We start from the raw sequence: 16078 nt of genomic DNA, 5'->3' as shown, positions 1-16078 counted from the left end.
TTACTACTAACTTCGTTTGACGAATGGTATCATGTTGGCACAGGCATGTTTAACTTTTAGGATTAATTCTACTTTCTTTGAATTCATCTATCTAGAATGAAGACAAGTGTTTCCTTTGTACAAGAATTGTTTTGACAGACAGCCACAGAAGATAGAGAAATCTATCAGTATGTTTGATTGGTACTTTTTACTACACAGAATTCCTATAACCAGGAAAATGCTGAAGGAAAGGGATGGGGAGTTGCACATTTCATATTAAGATACAAAAATTAATGGCAGAAACATAAAAAACTGGATCATATTAATATATAGCATTGGGGGAAGATATAAAGTTCCCTCAACATTATAATCCTTGTAGAAGACCAAGTCCTGTTCAGTTCAGGTGACTTTGAATGGAGCTGATTTTTATGGTATCCCCTAGGCTGAGAAAAGAAATTGACAAGGTAACTGGCAAGAAACGAATGTCCTGGATCCAATAGATTTGCAAACTGAATACCTCTGCATACCTCCACCTTGAATGACAAGTAGCATTTAGAAAGTGTCATCTAAGTCCTAAGAATACATTAACCATATCACTCATCTACCACCCTTTCTAAGAAAATTTCCTTCACCTTCACTTACATTTTTAAAAAATCACTTCCATATTTGTAATTCTAGCACAGTTAATATTTAATTTTTCTGCAATATTCTCCTGTCTCTCTCCATTCTTAGAGGTCTAATTATAATCAGATTCATATTGGTGGCAATTAAATTATTTTTTAATGTAAATATTTTCATATAATATAATAACATGAGATAAAAACATTTTAAGAAATTATTTTATCTAAATATACTTTAATCTCCTCAAGAAATACTGATTCGGATTCTGATGTATGGCAGAATCCATCCATCCATCCATCCATCTTTTTCCTAAATTTACCTTCAGCTTTCTCTTAACTCCTTTTTCCTCCCAAATTCTGTTTTCTGCAATTCACATTTTTTCTTACTGTTTTAGCTCATTTAATTCTTTCTTTACCTTTTCCATTGTCTCTTTTCTCTCTTACTCAGTTTAAATTTGAGCTTGAGAAGAGAGAGAGAAAGAGAACTAATTCAAAGATTAGCAACCTCTTTAAAACAAAACTTTAATGTTATTTGTGGCATATAAAGAGACGTAAATCATAGTTAATTCTTCTTTGAGAGGAGGTTAAAATTTTGATACATATTTAATTGCCATTATTAGATGGTTTTCTACACAGATACATTAAAATGACTAACAGCATGAACTTTATTTATTTGGAAATATGTCTCCAAATCGTATCATACTTGAGAATTTAACAGAGACTAGCATTAGGCCTCTCAATCCCTTTTCTTTTCAGAAAATTTGACACTTTAAGATATACTTCCTTTCAAGTTTTAATCCTTATCAAGCAATACTTTGATATGATATGACATTGTTATATGACAAATTAGTTGATTCTAAGTGAATCTGATTTATCTTCCAATTTTGGCTGTTAAGAGTTACAAAGATGTTTCCTTTTTAAGATGTGACAGAATGTAATAAAAACTTACATGTACGTTAGTTTAGTGCCATATAAAATCAATATAAACGAAGAAAATAAACAATAAGGAATTAAAAGACAAGTGCATGTATATGGTTTGAACATAAACATATGAGTTGGTTTCAAGTCTTTTTCTATTTAATACAATGTTTGAACTCATGAAGGTATAAAGGGAACAACACGGCTACACAAACATTTCTGATATAGTTCATACAGTTTGAGAAGCTACCTATTACCCAGTAAGTACATGTAGAACCTAAAAGTGAATTCTCATTTTTTGTCAAGCAGTTAGCTCTTGCACTACAAAATGCACCTGTGTAATTCACATGCCTGTTCTATTATTCAAGGACGATTGACATAAGCCTGTGCAGAAAGTTACATCTCATTAACCTCTTTCTTGAGTTTATATTCCCATATCTTCTGTTTCAGCATATTAGTGAGGGAAGCTTGTCATAATGCAGTAACACTTTCTTTCTTAACTTTCTTAACAAGATTTCTCTCTTTTTTAAAATTCCTTTTTCCAAATGGGACCCATCCTTTTCACTTTTGATAACTGTGAGAATTTTAGCTCTTTTCTAACAGTTTTGAAAGTGTGTTAAATATATAATCATGGTAAAGTGCTGGTCTACAATTATTTTTGCTTGTGCTATCTGATATAGTACTTCACGTGGACATGGTGATACAACATGACACTATTTCATTTTTTTAGAAAAAAAACAGCAATCATTTACCATGTGCTCTGCTTTTATCTTAGATGTTCCTCTCCCTCATGAAACTAAATTGGCATCCACATATAATCCTCTTAGTTATTTAATATTCTATCTCAGAAGAAAGTTGGGGAGTCTGTATTTTTTATGTTATATATGAAATTCTCTTCAGATATTTATTCCAATCATGGTAGCAATAGTTCTGTTCCCAAAACACATACAGAAGTATTGAGAACTCAGCTCTAGATGAAGTCAAATTTCTGGAGATTGGAGACTCAATCAGGAAGAGACCAATAACAGTAGTCTGCCAGTACCATTATATTTTGCTAGCACACTGGGCTAAAAAGCTCCATTCTGTTCATCTGCTCTGGTCCAACTTCAAACATTTTTCCTAAGAAAGGTTGAGAGCTGATTGTTCCAGATCAAAGACATCACCATTTCAAGGAGAACTATGTGCTATCATTTCATCAGTATAGTTTCCAACTATTCCACACCAACTTCAAGGCAAGTTGAGCAAGTTCAGAAGCTATGGTTAGGTGGCAATGATATGTTTAAAAGATTATCACCAGTAAATGTCAGATTTCCTAAAGGCACTCAGATTAGTCCCACCACTGGTAGAGGAAATGACACGTGTGGGTATGTTATAAAGACTAGAATCTAGTTGCCAACAGCAGGTTGAATAGAAACACTACAGTTCATTTCCCTCTTCCTTCCTATAATGAAGCAATATTTTTTGTCAATTCATAATCTGTTTCATATACATACAATCACTAAATCTCCCAATGCCTATTTGTTTGGCATTGGGATCTGGGTTTCTTCTCTCTCTCTCTCAAACCAAATAGCTGAACTATACCAGTCAATATAAGCTCATTTTCTGATTTAAATAAAGGATCTATGATACTTCTGATTTTACTTTAACCAGTTAACCATTCCAAGGCCAGGGCCAGTGCCCCAAATATTCATCTAGTATTTTCCTCCCTTTTTCACTAGTGCATCTGGTGTCAAAGATTATTAAACTCGCACAGGCGTTCTTGATTTTCCAGATGAAAAGTTTATAGAATCCCGGCTTATTCTAATTCCTACCTCCTCTTTCCTCTGCTCCCCATATTCATTCCCTTCTAAACTTCTACCATTCACCAGATACTTGGAGAAAAAGGAAAAGCAAAGCGCCAGACTGGAGCGAGGCACTCCAGTGGTGGGTTAGCCCCTCAGGCACCTGGGCTATGTCACAGACCCTCAGAATCGAAAAGTCAAGTTCAAGCAGGTGCGTGCGCCCGGAAGCGCCCTAAAAGCCTCTCCACTGATGACAGGACTCTGTCCCTGGTCTGCCCCCAGGAAGGGGCTATAGAAAGGAAAGGGACTTGAATCGGCGCTTTCGCCGCTCCGCAGACCCCGAACGCAGCAGATAAGAAAGTTAACCTGGGAGCTAAGTTGAGGGCGGACACGCTTAACGCGGAGAACCTGGGGCTCTCAAAAGCTCGCAGTTGAGCGCCATCGCGGAGGGAAGTCTCTCTCGGAAATGCGAATTCTCATCCAAACATCTGCAGCGCTTAGGATGCGCGGGCAGAAGCGCACAGTCAAGTCCAAACACCCTCGGAGGGGACAAAATCGGGACCGGGAAACGGCCAAAGGGAAAATCTGCGGGGGTGCGGAGGACTCTGGCACTTGGTTCAGAAACCCCGCACCGCACCTCTCACCCTCCACGGGGCCAGCACACTGTGGCCACCCGGTCCCGGGGAGCGGGGCTGCAAGGACTTAAGTTTCACACTCACTTATCTGCAAGCATCGCCCAGCAGGAAAGCCAAGGAAGCCAGGGGAGGGGAGGGGGAAGGTGTTCTCCTTACCTCGGTCGGCTCTCACGGTCAGCACCCTGGCGATCGGCAATAATCCCGAGAGAGTGAGTAAGGCGAGGAGAAACTCGGACATTGTGGTCGCCCGGTAAGGAAGTCTGCGGTGGAGACTGCTCGGCGGCACCTTCGGCCCGGAGGCGGCGGCGGCGGTGGCGGCTTGGAGCCCGGAATCGAGCGGCGTCATTTACAAATGTCACTGGAAATTCTTCAGCTCAATGAGTCCAACCAGTCCACCTTCTCCTGCCTGGAGCAGGATGTGGAAGGTGGAGGGATGCGCGCGTGCGGGAGAGAGGAGCAAGAGCGTGTGTGAGCGCGAGCGAGCCGCCCGTGTGTCTTGACTTTTCAATGCAGGGTACGTCTGATCTTACATCACGCAAGAGGGGCAGTGAGAGATGCCAGCGGATGGGAATTCACTGATTAATCACCGAATCCACCACACACCCCTTCGTCGTCCACATAAATCACATCTATTACTTAGTAAGAGGCATTTAACACAACAGGAAAATACCACCGCGAACGCAGAGCGCCACAAATCACAATTATTTTAATCCCCTTGAAGCGAAAGTAACTAGAAGCTGGTTCTGTAGGGATCTGGGTCTTTGGAGAAGGGAGAGACTTCTGCATTGGGCTGAGCCAGCCAGGCGCTTACAATGCTCCGCAGTTCACAGCCGGCTGGGAACCCTCAGCCAAGCTTCTGCAGGCAAAGCGGGCTGATCCCTTCGTTCCTCGGAAGCTTCCTTCACGGGCAGGAAGGACAAGCCAAGGAACAGAGCTTCTCTTAGGGAAATGGTTTCCTTGGGTCTACACAGAATCCCAGTGCTTCCTGAATTGCACTTTTAACTTGTATGCTGAGCAGCACCTGGGCACAAAGAGGCAAAATTTAGTGACTCAGCAGAAACAAAAAGCAAAACAACCCCAAAAGTCATTAACCATTGCGTAAAAAGGGAAGGTTAATGGAAATGGCTATTGAGGACCCCAGGCAGGGAACAATAAAGCAAGGAATTGGTAGCGTTTTTCTCTGGGGTTCTTTTTTTAAAAAGGTACTTCGAGCCATTTTAAACAGGCTTTGAGGATTTTGTTGTGGCTTTTATTTTGTGTTTTGTTTTGTTTTCCTTTTCCATATACTACAGTGGTGGTGTAAGAACTTTCCCGAGCCATCAGAGGCATCAACGTGAATCGTTGGAATGATAATATTGGTAAAGTTGTTTCTATGACCACTTAAGTTTTCAACATGATCATCCCAGTCCCTAAAATTTGAGTTTGCCATTCCAAAGTGGCTACGGAATTAAAACTCAGAAATCTTAATAGTTGAAGACTTACTTTCTTCCTTGTAACATCAGGAATTCTCGTCTAAGAACAAGAATTGAAAAGGTTTTGTATTTAATATTTTGAAACTGGAGATGAGTGGAGAGGAAAACTATGAAAAGGGAACAGAACCAAGGAAGAGAATGATTGAAAAGTGAAGGAAGATACTTTAAAAACTTCATTTACTTTGCTGTTTGAGCTATACAGGTGAATGCTGGCATTACGATCTACCTATTTGTGGGAGGAAAATTAACCAGAAACATCTTTAGAGGCTCCTTTGAAGCCATTCAAACTAGACTGGATCAAAGAACACAGAGGTGACTCTGCGGAACACTGTCAATAATCTGTGCATTTCACATTTTTATTCTTACTCTGTGATTATAAATGCATTTTATGTCACTTTTTCCGTATTTTAAATTACAAAGTTTACTTTCCCTTGAAAATCAACCATTTAGCGTTTAAAATATGATTCTACATTCAAAGATGTATGCTTCTTTTCTTCCAAAGTTGTTACATGTCTAATTTCTCCTATTTTTATTATTTCATAATAAAGTGTACAATATAGAATACAAAGATAGATTCTTGACATATTTTACTTCATACCAAAAATTCACAAACTTTGAAAAGAGTGGCAGAGTTTAAAGAATGTGTATGTGTCTGTGTGTGCGCGCACGCATGTGAGAGAGAGAGATTTGAATGATGTGCCAAGTAATAAACGTTTCTTTCTCAAGGGTCCACAGACCTCTGTGTTGTATGACAAACTTATTCATTGGGACGATGTAGCAGGTGTCTTTCTTACATGATCCCATTCAGTCAACTAGAAGGTCAGCTATCAGGAGATCTGTAACCACTTAACTCTTGGCAAGAAAATGAGGAGTGCTTACAAACCATACTAAGGACATCCAGATTCTTCCTCTTCTGAAAGATTACCACCAATCCCCCTCCACTTCAAAAACTACAAGGTAAAGGAAAGCAGCCTGGAACAGTATGACCCACCAAAGGCTCTTACCACACACTAAAGTGCCCCAATGCTATGATTAAAATCACTGACTCATTCACTTCTGCAGTATGTGCAGCAGCCCTAGATTCCATGGTCAGCTCGGAAAAAGGAAAAGCTAGGAAAGATCATCAGAATAGTAAATACTCAGGAGAGTTGGTATTCTAAATATACTATATTCCAAATACGTAGAGCCTCCTAATAGCCTGTTAAATGAATTAGCCAGAGTAAAAAACATATGATCTTTTTAGATCATCTGGTTGACTTCTTTACTTTGTTGAGTGGAAAAAAAATTAAAAATGCATTGTCTACACATTGTGACCAGAATAATAAAGCAAAATAGAATTCTTAAGTAATCACCAATTAAGTCAGTAATCACGAATGACATAGGATCAAAACAGTTACTATAAAATAGTGATAGTAAATGTGGAAAACTAGTTACTAAAGGATAGGCTGGAGCATCAATAAAAGGTAACATGTTAAGCTTAATCTCCACTGTGAATGAATCTCAATAAAGTATTATCTATAAAATAAAATTTTCAGCTTTAGGCAGGACACAGTGGCTTACGCTTATAATCCCAGCACTTTGGGAAGATGAGTTGGGCGGATCACGAGGTCAGGAGATTGAGATCATCCTGGCTAATGTGGTGAAGTCCCGTCTCTACTAAAAATACAAAAAAAATTATCCGGGTATGGTGACATGCACCTGTAGCCCCAGCTACTCAGGAGGCTGAGGCAGGAGAATTGCTTAAACCTGGGAGACGCAGGTTGCAGTCAGTCGAGATCGCACCACTGCACTCCAGCTTAGGCAACAAAGTGAGACTCCATCTCAAAAATAAAATAAAATTAAAATTAAAAAATTGACCCTTTAAGACCATGATTAATAAAGATCTAAATGGTATAAAACCTCTCTCAAAAATTTGATGGAAGTATAGTTGCTTAGGTATGCACCAGTGCTTAGGTGGACACAATACATGAATTTAAATGCTTGTTAAGAATTTTTAAGACTAAAATTTTTACTAAGGACGCTGATTCATACCATGAAGCCATACTATATAATAAACAGATTAAATATTAAGCAGTAGATTTATATTTGCTCCAAAACTGAAATAAAGCCAGTGTCAAAATGAAATGGGATAAAATTGTCTGTCCCACATCAAATCTCTTGTATAAAGTAGTTCTTCTTCCAGATATTCTTTGAAAATGACCAGTTTATAAAAGAAGATTGTTGTCTGTGAGCACCAGTGAGGTTGATAAAAGTGTTGACCAAATTTGAGATTTAATATTAAATAATTTGCTCCTAGGTTTTAAGTGACCATCAAATTTTCATGGATTATAAATATGAAATGAAAAGCTTAAGTATAATTTTCTATGAAATTCTTTTGTTTCCCCATAATATATGCTTTAATGAAAAAATAAATTAATAAAGTGCACTATTACTGAAGAGAGAAAAGCTTGTGGGAGCGTTCAAATTTTGTTTGTTACTAGGGCCCATTATAATTTCTTCATTCTAATCAGAGTTATTAACACTGACATGTTAAATAAATTAATTCATCAAACTATAGAATATTATGAAATCTCTCATTAAGATAAATTAAACAAAGTAGAACCAATCATTCTTCCTTTTTGTTTTAAAACAACACATGAATGCTAATTATCAGTTAGTGGTAATCTTACACTTCCCAGTTAGAGCCACGGTTTCCATGCATGTGATCAAATATCAGATTTCATTTCTGTTAACTTAATTATTTTTGTGCGATTGGATTTCTTACAGTAGATAATAACAATTTATGTACTACACATCTGAACATCGTAAGTTAGGGAGAGGACATGTGTCTAAACAAGCTGGAGCTGACAATCTGTCTCATGGAAGAGATGTGTGTGAAGGAGAGTTGGCCTGAAAGTTAGGTTGCCAAGGATTTCTGCAGCTATCATTGTAAGGCCTGCTAAGTTTCTTAGCCTGCCTGTTTTCAGATAGAAAAGTTGCCAGGCAGCAGCAGACACAAGATGAAAAAGAAAGGGAAGAGATTGAGAAAGAGAGGGGGCCGAGGTAGAGAGAGAGAGAGAAAAAGATTGTTAAGGAAACATTATCAGTTCTTTAACTTGAAACAGAGTTACTCTGGACAAAGCCTCTAAGAGAAGAAAAAAAAAAAAAAAAAAAAAACTTTATATGCAAGTTATTTCTCAAACTGCAACATTTCAATGCACATTTTTAACCGCTTTTCTTCAAAAGTGTGTTCTGTTTTTCAGCATACTGTCTCAATTAGCATATAAATATTTGGTTGAGATAAATAAGATTTTTGTGTAACTCTAATTCTTACTATTAAACAATTATTAGGAGGTATGCACAATTGAAAAGAAAATTAAGAGTGACGCAATTATTTAATTAAATCTGGAAAGTAAAAACATTTCCAAGACAATTACATTAGTCCTCTCTTTTTATATTTTCAGCTTCTCTTTACTGTTACTCTCTGTAAATGTTTTAAGACATAAATATTATGGCAAAAATCATGCCTGATAGCAATTATAAATTTCAGAAGACAATATAAGCTTTTAAAACTGATTTGATTATTTGGATTTTTTTGGACTCTTGTTTGATAAACTTGACAGTAAAAATAAAAGGAGTCTACAGATTTAGACAAAGCCAGCAGAAGACTTGAAAGACTAAAAATTCTACCTTTTTTTCTTTTCATTTTTTAAGGGATTGACATCCATAATAATAATATAGTCTGAAGAAACAAATCCTATCTTGCTCTTTGGATATGTCATCAGAAGGTACAATTGGTAATACTGCCATCTGTGTGTGGGTAATACAAAAATGTCAACAATTCACCAAATCCTTGTCACTCTACTCACATGGAATTAGCTCTTGGGTTTTAAGTCAGTTGCTGATTATAAAGTATGTTGCTTTGGTACTTTTAGACCCTGACATATGTGTGTTCAATATGAGCTCCACAATGCCTTCCCCAGATCCAGAATAGACTTAGTGGATCAGGTGGAGGGTCGATTGCCAGTGACCATGGTCAGCATGCACTTTGCCTGAATATGCCCTTGTGGCATTTTTCTACCTTTGAATATTGATCTCTGACCTTCTTTCTGGTCATCATTTTGATGATCTTTAATTATAAATAGAGACTTTAAGATTGTTGGAGCTGGGAGTAACATTCAAATAATCAACTCCAATTTACCGTATTTTGCAAATGAAAAAATTATAAAGAAAGAAAAGGTGACTAGTCTGAGGTCACATATTTTATTAATAACAGAAACAGACCTTGAATAAAGTTTCTTGACTTCTTCCTGTATTATGTAGTCAGCTTTGTTGGTATTCTTTTAGTTTTGTTGTTGTTGTTGCTGCTGTTTGTTTGTTTGTTTTACTTCACAGAAGTGGTAGCTCAGAGAATATGAATTTATTCATTCACCAAATATCTATATATTATGTGACAGACACTGTATTTAGCACCATGCATATAGCAATAAGGATAATAAACATAATTCTTGCAGGAACATAGCATATAATCTAAATGAAATAATAATATCATTCCTGTGCTAAAGGACTTACTTTCCAAGATCGGCATGGAAACCACCCTCTCAGAAACCACAAGCATGATACATAAAGGCCACTAATGGGATCACCCCGTAAAATCAGTGCTGCATCTTTCTTGGAAAGTGTCTTCTAGTCATACAGAGAACCCAATTTCTATTAGAATTCAACACTGAATAAGAAATCATGAGATGTATTTAAATTATAACATACTTTGATCTAGAACTTGGTAGCAAGTACATACATGTTAAGAACTTTCAGAAATATCAACAGTGACACATGCTTACATGTTCATTAGATTCTAAGGACTCTGTTATGTTATGGGGTCACAAAAAATCAAGACAAAAAAGAATTTGAAAAAGTCATTCAACTCATTCATCTATTTATTTGTATTGTAGCTATTAATGAAGACCGATTTATGACCTTTTCAAGCATCTTATCCCCTCTAAATAATAATTTCCAACTTCATATCAATTCATATTTTTTCTTATATTTACATTTTATGTAGCCTTTAGCATTTTACAATTTTCAGTCCCCCCAGAATGTTCTTTCTATATAATGCTTTCTCCAATAATAGGCACTCAAATGCAATTTGCCTTACTGTTGATTAATGGCTTTCTCTTTTTTCCCTTGAACTTATTTAATATCTCCTATCTCGGCTGTTCCCTGGTCCTTATGCCATAGAATACAGCTTTATATCCGAAGTAATCAGGGTATTTACAATGACAAAGATAGTGGTTGGGCATGAGCCGTGGACAGCGAGCTGAGAAGATGAGATACCAGAACCCTATTAATTATACATAATATGTACTTTAATAAAATGAATGGCTGTTAAAATGTAAAAAAGTACTTAGTAGCTATATCATCTCAGGCCAAGTTTGTTTCTTTTCTTTTTTTTTTTTTTTTTACTTTAGAAGCAGAGATTGTTTCACTTTTTTTTTCCAGAAGAGTAATTTTTTTTCTATTCTTTTATCAGAAATGGTCCTCATATAATAAATTACAGAACAAAACAGTAAAGAGAAGCAAAGAAATTTTAAAAAGGAAAGAAAGATGAGAAAAATGTACCTTTCTTCAAAGAGCACCTTGCTTAATTCACACTGGGAATTGCTTTTGGGAGACTGTCAACAGCTCCATTTGGGCACAGTGCCTGTCATAGAGTAAGTACTAAGTAAGTGTGTTGTAAGTGACATTTATGTAGAGTAGGGCTTTTAGATTTTTAAAGTTTGTTTTAAAGAAAAACTTACAAAACTAACTTCTCTAGAACACTGTTAATTTTTTAAGTAAAAAAAAAAAAAATTCTCTGAGAAAATGTGTCTTGCCGTCCAAAAGTGTTTTTCTATTATGAAAATTATACTTTTGAATCACCATAAAAATTCAAAAGCAAAACAGTGCTTTTTAGCCCTAAATAGAATGGTTAATTTTATGATAAGTCTCTCTTTGTAGAAAAAAAAATAGTGATATTTGGACTTAAATATATTTGGTAAATATTTTATATTTTATAAATCTTGGTAATATTTACCAAGATTTATAAAAATATGTGACTTTATGGATGAATCCTAGCAAAGTTAAATTACAGTTGAAAGATTATTAAATGCTTTTATGACTTTTTATTGCTATATTCTGCAATGTAAACAGACTTTACCAAGGATATCTATCATTCATATTCTGCAAACCCTATTCTAAAACAAAAACCGCAAAATTGAGTGTCAAGATAAAGTTATTCCCAGGTATACAACAGAAGAGGTAGAAGAGGATGAATACCTTGAACATAGAATGACCAAGAATATATATGATTATTATTTAGAGTTTATATTTTTTCCTTGTGATAAAATGCATTTACTTCTAAAACAAATGTCAATTTTGTACTTTTAGATGTATATTAAGCCTAATTTATTCTAACCTAATTTTTTCTTTTTTTTCTTGGTGAAAGAAATGACAGGAAATAGTTTCTATGCTCTTTAGTGAGCTTTGCCTGAAAACACTCTAAAATGAATAGGAAAATTAAAAAGTTTATGTATATATAAATACATAATCACAAATGGACTGATATTTGGATAACATGTAAAATTGGTCAAAGGATTGTTGATATTAATTATCTAAAACCAAGGAGTTTAATCAACTTGGACACTTTCACAAAGATACATATAGCCACTGGGAAAATAGTTCAGAAAAAGTAACATATTCTGTTGACCACATAAAATTATATATATATATATATATATATATATATATATATATATATATATATATAAATTTATATATCTCTCTCAAAAGACATCTAGTCACCAGGCCTGAATTTGGCTGGGGAATTGCCAAAACCAATGATGCTTCCAGCTGTAGTTTGTGAGTGAAAGCAACTTATAGCCTCAGAGATGTCATGGTGACAACCGCCTGGCTCTCTTTGTAGCTCTCAGGCCAGTTTCTTCTGCCCTCTACTTCCCCTTCCATACATTTTATTTATGATAGTCACAGTTTCCAAGCCAAAATTGAACACATGGCCTAATAAACAGAATTATGGAGCAACAAGAAGACTATTTCTAATCAAGATTATTCTGGAAAATCTTATCTTTTTGGCCATAATAACTACTAAATTCAGGAAGTCTGAGTTACAAGTTACCTCCTTTTATTTAAAATTTGATGCTTTTAAAGTACATCCATAGTAACCTGAGATTCTTCTCAAATCATTGCTAGGAGTCGTTGACATATAATCCAATTTTATGTAAGCAAATATTTACATATCTTTAATCAAAATGGAAAGAAGGTTAACGTCTTACTTTATATTATAAACAGGCTGTAGGATTCGATTATACCTTCATGCAAATGTCCCAAGTATCCGTTTGACAAATGACTCTGGAAGTGATTTTGTTATTCACAACTGTGATAGTGGTGAACAAGCTAATGAAGGGAGTTAGTACTTGTACGTCCTGTTTTAAAACCAAAAGCACAAATTAAGTTTTCTTGTGTGAAAATAACAGAAATGAAACACACGTGCTCTCAGTGTGGAGCACTGTGAAGTGCTTCAAAGGGAAATTCGGTGGGAGATTGGTGTTTAAAATGCTTAATGGGATTCCTACGACTATCCTGAGGGAGTTTTGAAGTTCATTTTTAAGCTGCTATAATATGACCATATTAAAATTAAAAAGCAACTTCTTTTAACTATGATTTCAAAGCTTAAATGAAACTTTTCCCCCACCACCACTTTAAAGAAATCACGTTTTGATTTTGTTTAGGTGCTATGACAAGTTTTCCTTTAGGGTTTGGTTAAAATGGACTCTTAGCTATCGAAACATAGATGAGTTGAAACAACATCTGGTAAAGAGTCTGCTGGAGTGAATCTTAGCTTTGTCCTCACCTTCGTCTACCCCCCAAACCTTAAAAAAGGACCCCACCATTTGTTAACAATTCTCTGTGCAAGTGATTGACTAAGTCCTCATTGCTATATTTCTTAAAAGTAATTTAAATATTCTCGTATTATTCTTCTTTAAAACCTAAATAAAAATTAGGTACATGACTTTGCCTTTTACTGTTCTAGACAAAACAGTCTTCAGAAGAGAATGACAATTACCTTGGCATTGAACTGTAATGCAGAAAAAACCTTGTTTAGAATTTTGAAAATGCTCAACACCTCAGCTGTCTACACTATCATGCCTTTATGCTTTTAGAATAATAATTCTCCAAATGCCGTTTAATCACACCTCTTAATATACCTTTATCTTTCACTGGGGAATAGTAGAAGTGTGACAAAGAGTATTTTCATTTATTTTACTCACTTTTGTTCTTTATATAAAAGGTAATACGAAAATGTGCCCAAGGGTCGACACCTTTTCATCCAACAAAATATAACTAGAGGAAGTGGATGCTGTGGTTCATAGTACTTGAGTGCCCCCTATAGGATACTTTTTATATTTTTGTTCATGTAGCTAGGTTAGCTTTTCTTACTGCGTTGAATTTTATTTAAAATAAAAATAAAATGATACAAATGTGCATCTGTGAAATATAAATATGAATATTTTCTTTCCTCATATCTGCCTATCTGAAAAGCCAAAGTCAACTGTCATTTTGACACTTAGTTGTTTCACTGTTTTTGCTAAATACTTCCCCTAAAAGTTCTCATTGCCTGCTATTCTATTCTGTCAACATTCGTAGTATCAATTACTTTATTTTAAAACATGCATTTAAAAATGTATGTCTATTATATATATATAGGCATTCCTCTTAATATATAAGAAGAACAATCAACTAGCTATAAGTATTAGAAAATGAAAATGAAATATCCTTGTATGTGAGTATAGGCAGTTGTTGACATGGTTAGAAACAAAATCTTTGAACTCTCAAGATTTCTTAAATTTCAAGTTGACATATATGAATAATGTTGAAATAGAATGAAAGAATACATATACTTACCTGTCCCTGGCAGTTTGATGGTAGGGTGTGCTATCTTAGATTTCTTGAGTTTTATGAGCCTTTTCTTATTTGTGCTGTAGCCTGGAATTGAAAGTGGTAGACAAAGCCAGGCACAGTGGCTCATACATGTAACCCAGCACTTTGAGAGGCCGAAGCAGACAGATCGCTTGAGGCCAGGAGTTCAAAACCAGCCTGGCCAACATGATGAAACCCTGTCTCTACTAAAAATACAAAAATTAGCTGGGCTGATAGCACACACCTGTAATCCCAGCTACTAGGGAAACTGAGGCTTTAGAATTGCTTGAACCTAGGAGGCAGAGGTGGCAGTGAGCCAAGATAGCACCACTGCACTCCAGTCTGGGTGACAGAGTTTAAAAAGAAAAAAAAGTGATGGACAAGAGGAGGAAGGAACACATATCTTAACCACTCTGTCATATTCACTCTGTCTTTATCTGGCTTAAAAATATACTGCAATAACCTACCAAGACTGTGATTGTTTTAATTCAGAGTGGCCCAGTTAGGTGATAGGACTGTAATTAGATACTCTCTAAAATAGACCATTGAATTTATATTCTATGTAATGTACTTGGATCCCAAAAACTGCCATTAATATCCTTATCTAGTAAAAGAAATACACACACACAAATAGTCTCTGGCTAAAACCTTTTTTTTTTTTTCTTTGTATTAGTTAATTTCTAAATGCAGAACTGATATAGTGGTAAGGAAGCGATAATATAAGTAGGCAATGAAAAGGAGGCCTTATTTTCCTTTCTTGCCTCTCTCCTTTCTATTCTCATTTATTTATTGTGTGCTTGTTTGAAAAGCACAGTACTTAGGAATTGGATTACTCTAGTGGAAAGTCATGGCCCCTGTTTTCAAGAGCTATATGTCTAATGAGAAAATGGGTCTGAAGAGACTATTAAAAAGTTTCCTGCTAAGTGCTATAAAGGAAGGTATCCATAATGTACAGTGGAGGCTTTGATAAACATATATTTATTTTGCTCCCTGTGGAGCAAAAAAGATATCACCAAGAAGTGGACACTTCAGATGACTTTTGAATATTTTGCTAGGAATAAAAGTGAGGGGTGAGCATTCTAGCAGACGGAACAGGATGTGTTGAGGCCCATATTGCTAGATAGTAAAGTGAAAAATGATTATCTGGAATTTTGAAAAATCAAAAGTGTCAGATAATGCATTTTTAAAGACATACTAAAGAATTTGCACTTTAAGTTGAAGGCAATAAAATATTGTATTTGAACATGTCAAGAACTAGCTAAGAACACAAAATCCATCCAATATACAGTTGTATCACCTGAGAGCCTATGTTCACACTTCTATATATACCTTCTTGGATCTCATCTCTCATTTCTCCATTTCCCATGGTCGAAGCAGCCTAAATTCCAGATTCTTATCACAGGTGGTTAAAGTAATCTTTTAGCTATTAAAAAGTAACTTAAAGAATCCTACCTAGCTAATCCAGTGATCCAGGACAGCTTCCCTAACTGCATATTGCAATTCTGGATTCATTTCTAAATTCTGCACTTACAATCCAAATTATTTGGTCCAATTTCTTCAAACCAATATGTCCACCTGAGTGAACTAAAGATGACAACACTAGAGCCTCCAATTGGGGTGCCAATTACTGAATCTTGCTGACATCTGCTGTCACTGCGCCAGACACATCACTTGTAGAACACTCATAGGAATTTCCCAGGCAGCCTGTTGCAACCTGACTC

The 16078-nt window shown here is 35.8% G+C and overlaps 1 protein-coding gene across 1 annotated transcript in view; it reads right to left on the bottom strand.

The window, feature by feature from the left end:
- The window catches only part of LOC117095052 (low-density lipoprotein receptor-related protein 1B), a 1687268-nt gene extending 1682827 nt beyond the window's left edge, over positions 1 to 4441 (bottom strand). Inside the window, exon 1 of the mRNA XM_033231629.1 lies at positions 4090 to 4441. Within this exon, the coding sequence (XP_033087520.1) occupies positions 4090 to 4279 (190 nt within the window). The 5' untranslated portion in view covers positions 4280 to 4441. The remainder of the gene's footprint in view (positions 1 to 4089) is intronic.
- Positions 4442 to 16078: the final 11637 nt, after the last annotated feature.

This window comes from Trachypithecus francoisi, unplaced genomic scaffold (assembly GCF_009764315.1).
Source record: "Trachypithecus francoisi isolate TF-2019V2 unplaced genomic scaffold, Tfra_2.0 Lachesis_group13, whole genome shotgun sequence".
Classification (NCBI taxonomy): Eukaryota; Metazoa; Chordata; class Mammalia; order Primates; family Cercopithecidae; genus Trachypithecus; species Trachypithecus francoisi.
The sequence above is the reverse complement of the archived record's forward strand: the minus strand, read 5'-3'. Positions and strand labels throughout refer to the sequence as shown.